Consider the following 14,621-nt stretch of genomic DNA (forward strand, 5'->3'; position numbering starts at 1 on the left):
ACACCCATATACCAGTAACATCGAGCAAGCTGAGGTAGGCAGAAAATGTCATGCTATCCAGCACAAAGACAGATGCACTTTACACAATAATGCAACACAAGCAAATGAGTTAGTTGAGAAAAGACAAATTCACTTTATCAGTTCTAAACATTTAAATGTCTAAAATGCAAAGCAGACGTTTTATTGAAAACTCTTCCTATGTGCTTGCTTAGTCTATACAATTTTCTATACATTTTAAGGATAATTTGTGATCAAATGTTTATTGCCATGGTTTTATGTCCAAGGTTCTCAATTTAAATTCTTAATATTTTAATATTTAGGAACTTACCAGTTTGAAAGTGACAGATCGATTAGTTTGAGGCTCATCAACGATTTTCTGCAAATTAGCAGCAACTAGAATGAAAAAGTGTTGTTCAAAATTTATTTCAGTGTTTATTTGGTATGGTGCCTTTTGCAACAGAGCACTTCAACAAACTATTCATCAGTACAAGCATATCAGAGTGAACGGAAGAACATTCACTGAGAAGAGAAAATCAGAACTCCAAAATGCTGGGTAGAAATATAATGATAAAGAAAGATTAACATAAGCACTTGTAGTCCATAATAAAAAGCATAAAAATGATGTCTTATGATTTAGTAGAAAGAATTTGTAATAAATGCAAGTAGCAGTAGTTAATGTACAAACAGGAATGATGGGGTAGAGGGAGAAAGAGGACTGGGAATTATATCTCATTTGCTTCCAATGCTGCAACACAAATCACTCCACTTTTCTGGACGGAAGATTTTTCTTTGTTTACTTACCTATTACTAAGTCTCTCCCATCAACCAACCCTGCCGAAACCAGCTCCTGTGAAACACCATCAGCTGTGTCTGGAGAAGAAAACAGCAACGGTATACAAGTCATCTTCCCCTAACAGGCCAGCAGCCATATCACTCTGCAACTCACAACTGGCAACCAACTGAAGCTAAGCGGGTGTGAGCCTGGTCAGTACCTGGATGGGAGACTTCCTGGGAAAAACTAAGGTTGCTGCTGAAAGAGGTGTTAGTGGGGCCAGCAGGGGGCACTCACCCTGCGGTCCATGTGGGTCCTAATGCCCCAGTATAGTGACGGCGACACTATACTGTAAACAGGTGCCGTCCTTCGGATGAGACGTAAAACCGAGGTCCTGATTCTCTGTAGTCATTAAAAATCCCAGGGCGTTTCTCATAAAGAGTAGGGGTCTTGACCCCAGTGTCGTGGCCGTATTTAACCCTCACTTTTACAAATCTTGGCCTCCTAATACTTCCCATCTAAAGTGGCTTTACTACTCTGCTCTTTTCCACTCTGATAGCTGATGTGTGGTGAGCGTTCTGGCGCACTATGGCTGCCGTCGCATCATCCAGGTGGATGCTGCACATTGGTGGTGCTGGAGGGGAGTTCACATTACCTGTAAAGGGCTTTGAGTGGATCGTCCAGAAAAGCGCTATATAAGTGTAAGCAATTATTATTATTAATAACAATCCTAAGTTTGTTGTTCTGTTTACTTTTACAGCCATTCATACTGACAATGTAAAGGACCCTAAGAACACCACAAAGTAGTGAACAGAAAGAGCATTATACAGTATATATGACAGCATCATGTTAGAGGTGTACTCTATAAGATGTGCAGAATGCACACTTTGTTTTCCATAATTTATAATACAACATCAATGTTCTGGTACACAAAAGCCTTCAGTAGCACTTCATTTCATTTAAAAAAATTATATATATCGAGAAGATACCATGTGAAAGGAAGTCCTATTGCTTAATAAAGCAATTAAGTAGTGAGTTGACGATTCATGTCAAAAACACTCTGCATATCATATAACTTATTAAAACATACACATAATAAAATTAAAAGTAACTTTTACACAATGCTAAAATAATAAGAACCAGACTGTTCACTCAAAATGTGCAAAACTAAAAATTACTGATGACACAGCCACTGCCATGCAAATTGAACCTAGTAATTCAACTGCTAATGTTTTTAAAGAATAATTCAACCATTAAACTCAAAGCTTGCAACTCGAATAGATTCAGACAACGATTCAAAGGAAAATATGTTCATTGCTTCATGTTGAGTGTGATTCGCTGAATTTCAAGAAATGCCATTACACAAACAGTGTGGTAAATTTATAAGGGCCTGTTACGATTTATGAACTCCATTAAGTTACATGGCTGGAAAGTAACAGACTGCTGTGCATTGAATGCTGGTCAAATTTACTTCTCTAACAGAGCTCAAAATACTTTACAACCTGCCCAGACTGGTATCAGATATTATTTACAATTAACTTACCTCTTCCAGGCATGAACTCAAATCGTATGTCATTTAGTTCCTTCTTTAAATTTCTGCAAAAATGGAAAAAAGAAAAATTTATAATACGAAAACCATTAATAATATGAAAGCAGGCCTAGCAACCTGCTTGTATAGATAACATTAAATAATGTCATTAGAATAGTGCTGCTATAATAATAAGGAAATCATTTACAGGAGAGAGAACAAAAACGACCATCAAGTGGAGGAAAATTAGTCAAAGCAGCAGAGGAAGATCATTGATAGTATTTTAAAGTTATTTTGGCAATTTGCATCATAGCTGATGCTAAACATTTATTTGTAATTAAAGCTTTAATTATCGTCACCAAAACCAACATTTTTTTAATTGTTTCACAACAATTAAAATCCAAGTGATCCCCTAAATACAACTATTAAGTTTGTTTTCAAAGCAGAGAAAGAATTTTCAGATATTGCAACAAATCAATGATATTGCTCACTGCAAGAGTTAATAAATACTGTATACAGAACAATGTGTAAATTCCATAGATTGGCATACTGGAATCCATAGTATTCAGTTTAATTGCATTTGATCACCAGATGTTCATTTATTGGAGTACAAAGTACGAGTTACTTGTTTCCATATACAGTACCTAAATTTGAAGTAGTTAAAGAGCTAAAAAAACATTTCCATTTGTCCTGGGCTTTTATCCATTGTGTCTTACGATACGTTTTGGTTTTCCTTCGTCACTACAGCAGCTCTAATAAGTTGTGCAAATGCTTGAGGTTCAAATATTAACGTCACAGTATTATGCATGTTATTATAAAAAGGTGTTAGATATTTTAAACAATTAATACAATGATTTACATTCTCAAGAAGTTTATTGTTAAAATAAAGATAAAACCAATCCAAAAATGATCAAAAATGACCTGTGATATTTTCTCCTCATATCTCAAAATAACCAAAGTCATTTTATGGAACAGTGAGCTAAATTCAGCAAGGAGAAAACAAACTGCACAGTAATTTAAAACAAGAAAATATTCTTTTACTTTCTTAATCATTAAACCACTTTCATAATGTATCTCAGAATTATATCCCACCCTGATTAAGGGTTCAATTAAGAATAACTTATCATTTTATCTGGGGCTTCACTATCTAATAATAATAATAATTGCTTACACTTATACAGTATAGTGCTTTTCTGGACACTCCACTCAAAGCACTTTACAGGTAATGGGGACTCCCCTCCAACACCAACAATGTGCAGCATCCACCTGGATGATGCAACAGCAGCCATAGTGCGCCAGAATGCTCACCACACATCAGCTATCAGTGGGGAGGAGAGCAGAGTAATGAAGCCAATTCATAGATGGGGATTATTAGGAGGCCAAGATTGGTAAGGGCCAATGGGAAATTTGGCCAGGACGTCGGGGTTACACCTCTACTCTTTTCGAGAAACGCACTGGGATTTTTAATGACCACAGAGAGTCAGGACCTTGGTTTTAGGTCTCATCCGAAGGACGGCGCCTGTTTACAGTATAGTGTCCCCGTCACTATACTAGGGCATTAGGACCCACATGGACTGCAGGGTGAGCGCCTCCTGCTGGCCCCACTAACACCTCTTCCAGCAGCAACCTTAGTTTTTCCCAGGAGGTCTCCCATCCAGGTACTGACCAGGCTCACACCTGCTTAGCTTCAGTGGGTTGCCAGTTGTGAGTTGCAGAGTGATATGGCTGCTGGCTATGTGGCACTAAGACGGTCAAAATCAATTTAAAAACTCAAATAATTCAACTTTTGTCCTCATTATAACATCTTGTATGCAGTAAAAATCTCTTCTTCAGAACACTTTCAACATAAACAGTACATTCACACAATATTACTGCCCTGTAAGTAGACAAACCAATTGACAATAACAAGCATGCTGTAAAAACAAAATACTAAAGTGTAACATTATGCATAATAATCAAAAACGAAATGTTAAGTAATCAAGTGGAACTTTATTAGCTGATTATAGTTTACAGTAGTTCTGCAGTCTGAATAAGAAGGGTATAATTAAATCCCTTCAATAATTAAATTCTAATTAGTGATATTGCATCACTAAATTAGTTAATTTAAGAGGGAGGGGCTGAATTATGATTAATTAACAGGGTAAAAGAGTCAATAATGATTTCTGTATAAGAGCCAGTGATAGTACATAGAAAAGAGTACAGTATGTTGTTCACCCCGTTGCCGCCATAATATCACAAACAACACTTTGAAAAAGTTCTGAGTCAAAAAAATGCAATTCAAGAATAATGAAGACCTTGAGTTATGTCAAGACCAAGTCCAGGATGAACACAAGGAGAAAGAACACATGGAGATGGAGAAAGATCCTCAGCACTGCCCAGATACATTCTTCAGTTGCCCTACCCTATTCCTTCCAACCATATCCTGGTCTGTTTAATTTTAGGACACTTTTAGGAAGGATTTTAGGAAGATTGGAAAACCCCTCTTGAGGCTTCGGCTGGGTATCCTTCAAATCTATGTAGGGTGCTTGCTATCCCCACCTTGCAAGATTGATTTTTCAATTTACACTAATGGGCTAGTTGAAAGCAGAAAGTAATTAAAGAAACATACCTCAACCTTAAAACCAAACTAATTGGAGACTTTGAGGCATCAAATGCAGGTGCAGCAGCTGGGGCCTGTAATTAAAATACGTAGCATCAAATAAATGTATAAACAAATTAAAGCAAAATTACCGAACTTATATAATTATTTTTCATTTTAAAAAAACTATGAAATTTATGAGAAGAGAGAGAAAAGTAGAAAAGGACACTTTACAGATGGTTAAAGGACAAATCCTGATTATCTAGGAAAGTAAATATAGACTTTCAAACAACTACACAAAACAAGAAAACTTCAACCTACCAAATATTGGCAACACCTCAACAGCCTTGTTTCCATACGGTTTCAATATTAACCCAATATAATACTCACAATAGTTATTTGCTTTAAAACATGGTTGCAAGGAAAATGGTACTTTAAAACAGATTTTTCTCTCCTCATCTGCACTTCATGTTTGATATAGCAGAAAATAAAAAAGACACTTGCAACACTTCAACTAAATGGGCAACAGCTTCAGCAAATGAGCAATAACATCAGCATTTACAAACGTTCATGTCTAAATACCCAGTTGCTTACGCGTTTGATTTTTTTCTTCCATTTCAGGTAGGGTTCTTTCTATTGTCATCTTGGGCACTGCACTTAGGTTCAAAGCCATTTCCTCACATTAATGGATATAGATCCCACATCAGCTGGTATACATAACCTAACATTTCTTTTCTCAGCATTGCCACTAAAAACAACAGGCTACTGACATTCAGCCAGTCAAGATGCTTGGAATTGCCCCCTCTCATTTGTAACAGTTCTGTAGGTATTCTCTATAATTTTCAGATGTTACCGTTATTAATAAAAATACTTTTTTAAAAGTCTATTTGAAATCTCTATTATTGACTAAATCTCAAGTCTCTCATGTTTAAATATTTGGATATATTTTAATGCGTGTTTAAAAATATTTTAGAATAAAACAATTTTTTATAAAAATAAAGCATAATTATTTTGGATACGATTGAAAGAAATTAATCAAGGCTAAACTTTGTTGCATAAGCACTAAATCACCTCATTAGTGGGAAAGTTGATTGGAGACAGGTGAATTAACTTACGATTTAAGGTCTCTTTAGTGATGAATAAAGGATTTCTTTAGACCATCATAACAGGTATCAGTGAGTGTGGCATAGACATGAAGAATGCTACACTATTCTATATATACAACACACCAGTCGGTGAGGAGGTCTAGGCAAGAGTGTCTAGTCACTACAGAATTACACTTACAGTGACTAGAGCATTGCTCAAATCCTATGACCACATCAGCTGTCCTTCCTGCATGTTCATCCTGATCTGACAACATTCCAGCAATGCACCACAAGTCTTCATGCTGCGTGTGTCAAAAAGCTTTCTTGCAAGGTGAGAATGTAATTTGTACCATGGACACCACATGCACTACTTTGAGCTCAGGTGAATATTTGTGGGATGTACAACAGGGGCATCTAGGGCTCAGAGACCCGTGAACAGGGATGTTTGTCCAGGCTGAGAGAATCCCACAGGACAGCATGTGCAATGTAGTGGAAAGCATGTATCACATGCGCAGAGCTTGTACTGCTTCTTAAAAGTGGTCAACCAACAAACTACACTTGCACAGTAGACCATCAGTTCATCAACCCTATAATGTATGTAGCACCTGTAACAAAAAGTCATTTTTCTGAGAAGCAATACACTTCTTTTAAAGCTCTGTATAATAAAATCAGGGGGTGCTTTTTTCTTTACTGTTTTGACAGTTTATGGGAGACTGATTATAACATCAGCTCAGTGAAGTTTAAATTCCTTTAGTATAATGCATCAGTCTTCACTGATTGGCTTCTGTGCTCTAGGTGGTTTATGCTGACTTAAGGACTTTAAAAAAGAAATACAATAATGATGTCTTAGTCTTAGGCCAACATTATTCACCACTTCGATTAAAAAATAAATCTATTTTGACTTTGACTACATTTTCTAGATCCTTATAATTGTCAGATTGGACTTCTGTTCACACTTCTGACTCTTGGTAGTCCTCAGACAGCTCTGATGCAATTGACTATAATGAACATTTACATATTGTACTAAAGATGTCTGACTTGACTATATCCACCAGCTTAATAGAGTTTAGTTAATTCAAAAAAACAGATAAATCTAATTGACATGACCGAGGTACAATTTAACATTGATTTTATTTCTGTGATAGGAAAATTCAATATGCCGTCAAGTTTTATTATGCTATTAGCAACCATAAGCCCAGACAGCATCCTCTGACTTGCAATCTATGTTTTGGATAAAAGTTTATGCAAAAGAAAGACATTTCCCTATTATTTTTATTACAATGTACTATGTGGCTGCAATTTAAAAACAACTCTTAACAGCAACAAAGGTTTTTATTTTTCATTGCACAGCCCCCAACTGCACTCCAGTACACACAAGGAGACATAAAGGAGCAGACTTGGATTAAATAAAATGAATCCATGGGCCCTCAAAGCATTATTACCAGAAGAAGGCCTTCTGAGACTAACTCAGGTAGCTGTATTTCTAATGTTTGTTATTCACCTTTTTGCTCGATTCTTTTATCAATTAAACCAGAACTGATTTCCATACAGATAGCCCTGTGCCCTCAGCTCCCATTAGACCTGCACATCATGCAGACAACACTGTGCTGCCTGATCTAAGTACCAATGTTCTAACATTGGCAAGACTACAGACACTAATTTACATTAACCTCATGTTCTTGTAAGGGATTGCAAAACAAATCAGGTACAATGCTCTGTTCAGATGAGCATCAATCAAAGACATTTTTTAAAAAAAACACTTTTTTATTTAATTTTTTAATTCCATTTTACTCCCCGAGGCGTGACAGACAGGACTGCTAACCCGGTTTCCTGGAATGTTCTTGCTTTCAACTGTAACACCTTCTTGTACGCAACTCCAGGCTCACTCACAGATGTTCTCAGATCACAGTATCTTCTCAGAAGGACTGCACTGGCTGCATACTAATTACATAGACGATGTACTACATAACCTAGACACAAACTGTACGGGACAATTTAAATTCTGGGGAGAGAGCTAACTGGCTAGAATCCATTGAAAAAAGTAACATTCATCCTCTCAATAAGCATTACGGCTAATAATAACCCTTTTCATCTGTGACCTTGCAGCGGTTGTATCTGCTTTTATGTTTAGTTGACAGTATATACTGCAGAAAGCCCAATGGATACTCCTGCTGCTGAATGAATAAAATAAATCAAGCAGAGCTCTAATCACATGAATTATGAATAAAGATGAAATTGTGGTATTTAGGGGGAAAGCAGATTTGGCTCAACGTTTCTGAAAATAACATATTTATAAATGTATAGCAGGGTTGTCAAACTAATTTTCCAAAGTACATACAGTGCCATGATTCCCAAAAGAATCTCTTTGAAACCACCTTTGAAGAACACACATTTGCATTGTAGCATTTTTAGTTGAACCATAGCCCTACGTTTTTAAAATCAAAATGTCATGCCTCTGTGTCTTTGATGCAAATGTTTTGAGACAATACCTGCCGTTTAACATTTCTAATGATCCTCAAAGTGTTTAAAGAAGTACAGGAATAAGCTATTGAAAATACACAAATCCTATTTCAATATCCTAAACACATACAGACTCCCTAAACAGTTGTGTTGTGCCTCAAGCATGTATTTCTTATTCAGAGGTTTTACTGATCAAGTCTGCTACGTCATCTTCATAATTATATTTACTGTATATAACACTTTTCATGTGAAAGGATCCCTCTGGCCTTTACACATAGGAGGAACCCAACTTGATCTACCACTTGAGTACATCACACAACTGGGTGAGGCACAGCAGGAACTCTGTACAGCAGACAATGAGAGAATTGAAAAATTGTTTTACTAATTGAAATAAAGAGCAATTTGAGGAAGTGCCTATTGTGTCCAGAGTACAATTTTGCAAGGGCATCCAAGTTAGCGCTTACAAACCTTTAATGACAAAGTAGGCAGAACCTCAATTTAAAGTCTTATCCCAAGCATGACCTCTCCTAGAGAACAGTGTACCTGTTCACCATCCTCTTTTTTGGAAATTCTGCTCCAGGCGTAAAAGTGCAAATCTAATGGTCCACCAACACTGCTGACAGCACGAAACTGTTTTTTTGTTATGATTTTCCACCCCAGCACCCATCAGATGCAGTATTGCAAAGCTTCCAAGATCTGATGAGATTACACCAGAAGGTGGTAACACTGTTTTCATGCAAAACTAGTTAAAATGTGAGGACAGGCTGCAATTACTGATAAAAACAATAGTGTTTAACACATTTTAAACACAAAATGACATCACTGAGACTATCACTATCACTTAGACAGGTTTTGACATGGTGTGGTCAAAACCTTTCTGATGGGCTGTCTGACAACCACTGGTATTGTAGCTAATATACAGTACAACAGAACATACAATATAGTATCTAATACAATTCCATTTGCAACAACACCTTTTACACGGTAACCTATTAATGTATAATGTTGCTTTACAGCCTCTTCCTCTATTTCCTGTTATTTTTGACACAATACTGTAGAGAAGCAAACAGTAAAGGAACACAAGTTATCAAATTATTGTTGTAAATCTCTGCAGGTGTAATAAAGTATGGATGGTAAGTGTACAATGTTTTATTTTAAAATACATCTATTTGAGATTCTGCCAATAAAAGCAGCCAATAATACAAACTGCTGGTAAATGCACCTGATGAAAACAAGAAAGACATTAATGGAGTCTCAGGGAAGAACAAGTCAGACGAGCCGTGTTTGTACCTGGGAAGCTTGAGCAGCAGCAGGATGGCCTTGTGCAGGAGCAGAAGCCTGGGCAGCGGGTGGAGCAACAGGTGGGGAAGTCTGTCCAGGAACCTGGGCTGCTGGTTGAGGTAGTTGAGCTGGGCCTGGAGGCTGGAGGTGGGTACTAGTAGGTTCTGTTGGTGGAAAAACCTAATAAAAAAGGGAAACGGTAAAACAAGAAAAGTTAATATCCTATTAACAACCTAAGCCAGTTATAATGTTTTAGCACACCAAACATAATGGGTTGTGTGAAGTTTAAAACATATTTGATTATTTTTTTATTCCAGGAGATGTCTTTGTACATTTTACACAGTACTTTAAAAGCAGTATTTTTGTAATGCTGTGCAATTAAAAGTTTAGTTCTGTTACTGATATCACATGGCTTAATTTGTTCATTGCCTTTTACTACAGCACATTTATTTGAAAAAACAAAACAGTTGTGTCATAGTAGTTCATTCCCAATACTGATATTGTGTAGAAAACAAAACATACAGTATGTATATATATATGTGTGTATTTTAAGTGCAGGAATCATAAGATGTTACATCACATTTGATCTACATGGATTTGTAAAAGTGCAATTTTGAATGAGTTTGCCTTCACCTACTGCAAAATCGAATTTCTAGACAATAAATGACTGTAACAATCATTGATAACAGATAGAAAAAAATGAGTGGCCTTTGCCCAGTGCTTCAGTTCAGTTCAGCTGCTGTAGTTGTTGGTACTGTATCATAGCAACTGCAAGTACACAGGACTTTTGTGCTAGAACTAGAACACAGAGACAGTATTATAAGTATGAAGATCTTACACTATATTAGATGATTCTGAGTATAAGAGTGTTGAGACACGTTGAGACAAAACGTCTGCAACTATCACGTTTCTTCTTGCATGATCATGAGATTATATCTGTTAATACAGATCTTCTTTGCTGTGCAGGATGGTTATTACCAGCAAGAACTGAATTGATATATGGTCATCATGACTGTTATAACTATTCTGATATGATTTTTTTTGTAATCTGAATGTTTTCATTCCACCTGCTTTGCTGTTTACTGAATGGTACTAAGAGGGATTAATAGTCATCAATCAACCACCACCTGAAATGTATAGGACTAATCAGTGCATATCTGCACCCTGTTTGCAGTTACAGTAGGTCTCTGGTGAGCATTCATGGATCCCTCTGCTGTTGATCTTCTATTTTACAGTTTGCTACAGTTGACAATGTCTGGAGCTCAGCCAGTGCCCTCTTTGAGGGATATCTGTTAATTTCATAAGGATTTTACCATTACTTCAAGATCTAAAATGAACCGACAGGAGTCTTACTTTGTGCAACACGAAATAAAAAAAAATAATAAAGCATCTTTACTTACTGAAGCACCCTCAAACATATTGAGTGATGATAATTCTATTAGTCCAGGCATATTTTAAAGTATTACACCCAAACAGATTTAGAACTTACGTCTGAATTTTGTGATGCTTCCTTCACTCTAGGAGACTGAAAAAAATAAACAAACAAAGACAATTACTAAATGACAGGAAAAGGCTGAGCTGATATTTTGCATGGATTTCTACAAGCACTGAGGCTGGGCTATGTGTGGTGTATATTCAACATACAATACACATATACAGTATATGCAAAGTTAAACATAAATCATTGAACTAGATCTTACATTCTGTGAATAAGGTAATCCCTTTGACTGGGCAAGGCCGTGTGGTACTTCAGTGTTCCTGTGATGGACAGGCGTGGACCCTGTGTGTGTGTGCATGTCTGTGCCCTGTGATGAACAGGCAGGCGTGGACCCTGTGTGTGTGTGTGTGTGTGTGTGTGTGTGTGTGTGTGTGTCGTGATAGACAGGCGTGGACCCTGTGTGTGTGTGCGCATGTCTGTGCCCTGTGATGGACAGGCATGGACCCTGTGTCTGTGTGCGCATGTCTGTGCCCTGTGATGGACAGGCATGGACCCTGTGTCTGTGTGCGCACGCGCATGTCTGTGCCCTGTAATGGACAGGTGTGGACCCTGTGTCTGTGTGTGCGCGCGCAGGTCTGTGCCCTGTAATGGACAGGTGCGGACCCTGTGTCTGTGTGCGCGCGCATGTCTGTGCCCTGTAATGGACAGGCGTGGACCTAGTGTGCGCGCGTGCATGTCTGTGCCCTGTGATGGACAGGCGTGGACTCTGTGTGCATGGGTGCATGTCTGTGCCCTGTGATGGACAGGTGTGGACCCTGTGTGTGTGGGTGCATGTCTGTGCCCATTGATGATCCCAAAGCCTATGGTTCCAAGATAGTTTCTGGAAGGACATTACCCTTACGAGGAATAAGTGGCTTTCTGATAAATAGATGAATACATACAGTATTTGGAAGTGTATATTATGCAAAAGAATGTCTTCGCCCTTCTATAAAAAATCCTACTACTATGTGCAGATCTTACAGCCAGCCCCAGACTGTAGAAATCCATGTCTTGGCTTGCTGAAAGCACCTAAAGGAATGTTGAGATTCTGTTATTCAAAGTAAAGGAGATGTTAATTTAAGTGCAGAGGAAAATCGAACCATGTTCGCTCTTCCTTGAAGGAATGCCCATAAATGATTCTTGGTTCTAAAGCATGGTTAAAAGGGTGAAAGTACCAAAAGGTTAGCTTTTCAAAAGAAGAACAATCTTCCTTACAACCACAAGAACTGAAAGATGCATGAAATGGAATGAAAGGAGTTAACATTTACACCGGGCCTCCCGACTCATCAACCTCTGGTGCGTTATCCATTATATTTGAAGCACAGCCAAAAAAATCACGAAAAGGCTTCAAATCAAACAAAACAAAAAAAAATGTGAGCAAAACACAAAAAATATTTTTGTGACAGGCCTAGAGCTGGTCAAGCAATAGTTACTTTAATAAAAGATGTTAAATGCTGAATTCGGTACTAAAATAAATAAAATGCTGAAATACATTATTGTACATACTATACTGTACCATTTTCTGAATCTGTAGTGATTGTGTTGTATTTTTAAAGATTTATGTACTGTATAAGGAAGAGGATAAAATAGATTCAAAATATTTCCATCATTTTTTAGAAAAATGATGCTTAAAAAGATTTATTTGCAACAAGCAGACTACTGATGCCAAGGTAATTTTAGTACATTACTGTTTGATAAGCTTTGCAGTTCAGCTGGTTAGTTCATAGTGCTGTTGTAGTAAAACAAAATAATTTTAAATACAGATGGCTTCCAGGAAAGGACAATCTTCAGTTCCAATGGAATGTGTGTCCAGCTTTTGTACTATACTGACTGTACATCATAAATGTTTTTGTTTGCTAATTAGGGCCCACCACAAGATGAAAAAAGAAAAACACAACCAATATAAAGAGATTAGCTAATCTCCCTAAAAATACAATCCCAATAAGGAACACAATGTTAGCAACTACAAAGGCTGCAGAAAATGTAAAGCAAAATAGGGTGTTAAAACACAGCAGGGTGTACCTGAATGAAAAAATGCTTCTCTGGATTTAGGATTACTTATTATGTTTGCTATAATGTACTTAGAGCACTTTGCTCAAGAAGGAGAGAAGATCCTTCTAAGAAACATGAAACATACACCACTTGGGTTACAGGATTCTACATCTTAAACAGGAAAAGTTTTACAAATTCATCCACAATCCACTAAAGAATAACAAATGCAAGAGTTGTGATCCGAACAGTAGGAAGCAACTTGCACTTGCCAAGGTGACAGAAAACATGGACAATGAGGCAACATCAGGGAATCTAACTGAATATACTGTACCTCTCTTCTTTCTGGATTTCCCCTAAACTGCTAAATTATTTTCATGTCTTCTTCAGGCCAACACCATTTCGTATTGCAACTTTCCCGTGTTTTGTGTAAATATGATTAAAAAATAGACTTTGGACCCATAATTTAAAGAAATTTGTTTTTTTTTTAAATTAAAGTTTGTATGATTGTATCTTTCTGTACCTGTGACTAATAGCTGGATGTCACATTGTAGAGAAAAAAAAATCACTGTAACTGATGTGTTCAGCCAGTGTTACACGTTTTACAACAAGTGAAAAACCAAAAGCTTAAAGAAATGGAATCAAACCTGAAAATGGTCTATATCAAAATATAAAAGTACAAAAGGCCAGGAGGTAAAAAAAAGCTAACCAAACAATTACATACACCACACAATTTGTTACAAGGAGGCTGTTTTCCTTGTATTTCATCTACAACTGTTATGAACAGTGGGAGTTGATAGACACCATCACCAGATTTCTGGTCACAGATTAGACGCAGTTCATGGTAATATTTAACACGGAGAGATCAGAGAGCCTGGTTGGTTCCGTCCCTATTATATACTAATCAACACTTTCTGACACATATGAGAAATGTTAGGACATTTCTTAATGCTAACACAATCCAGAAACAATTTTAATGATGGACAAATGATACATCTGGTCTTTTCACTCTTGTACTACTACCTGCTCATTTACCTTTACCTAGAACCCATTCCTTGTTTGAGGAATGCCATCTGTATTTTTCCAAAAAAAATAACCCTGTGCGAAGGTTGTTCAAGTGGCAGGGAAAACCGAACTTGACGCTTTGGGACATTTACTGCCTTTGGATGATGATCCTTCATATTGAAGAAGAAAAAGAAGAAGAAGAAAAAGTTTAAAAATTACACAGAACATTTCTCTAATTTCTGTGTATTGTAAACTCTACTACAGTATTCTAGAATATACATTTAAGAAATTTGGCAAAAACTGAAACCACTTCAGAGTTGAATGGTTATTCAACTTGGCCTTTCATACTTTCATTCATACATATAAAAATTCAAGTGAAAGGTGATTTTTCAGGTTTATTGTCATATATACCTGAGTACAATGAAATGCATGTTTTCCTCATATGA

The 14,621-nt window shown here is 37.0% G+C and overlaps 1 protein-coding gene across 1 annotated transcript in view; it reads right to left on the reverse strand.

The window, feature by feature from the left end:
• oxsr1b (oxidative stress responsive kinase 1b) overlaps window positions 1-14,621 on the reverse strand; it is a 121,574-nt gene that overhangs the window by 4,513 nt on the left and 102,440 nt on the right. Inside the window, exons 12-17 of the mRNA XM_088918785.1 lie at window positions 11,194-11,229; window positions 9,714-9,884; window positions 4,909-4,973; window positions 2,316-2,368; window positions 802-870; window positions 329-393 (exon numbers count right to left, since the gene is read on the reverse strand). Of these exons, the coding sequence (XP_088774911.1) occupies window positions 329-393; window positions 802-870; window positions 2,316-2,368; window positions 4,909-4,973; window positions 9,714-9,884; window positions 11,194-11,229 (459 nt within the window). The remainder of the gene's footprint in view (window positions 1-328; window positions 394-801; window positions 871-2,315; window positions 2,369-4,908; window positions 4,974-9,713; window positions 9,885-11,193; window positions 11,230-14,621) is intronic.

Source organism: Atractosteus spatula, chromosome 6, assembly GCF_055471065.1.
Source record: "Atractosteus spatula isolate fAtrSpa1 chromosome 6, fAtrSpa1.hap1, whole genome shotgun sequence".
In the NCBI taxonomy this organism is placed as follows: domain Eukaryota; kingdom Metazoa; phylum Chordata; class Actinopteri; order Semionotiformes; family Lepisosteidae; genus Atractosteus; species Atractosteus spatula.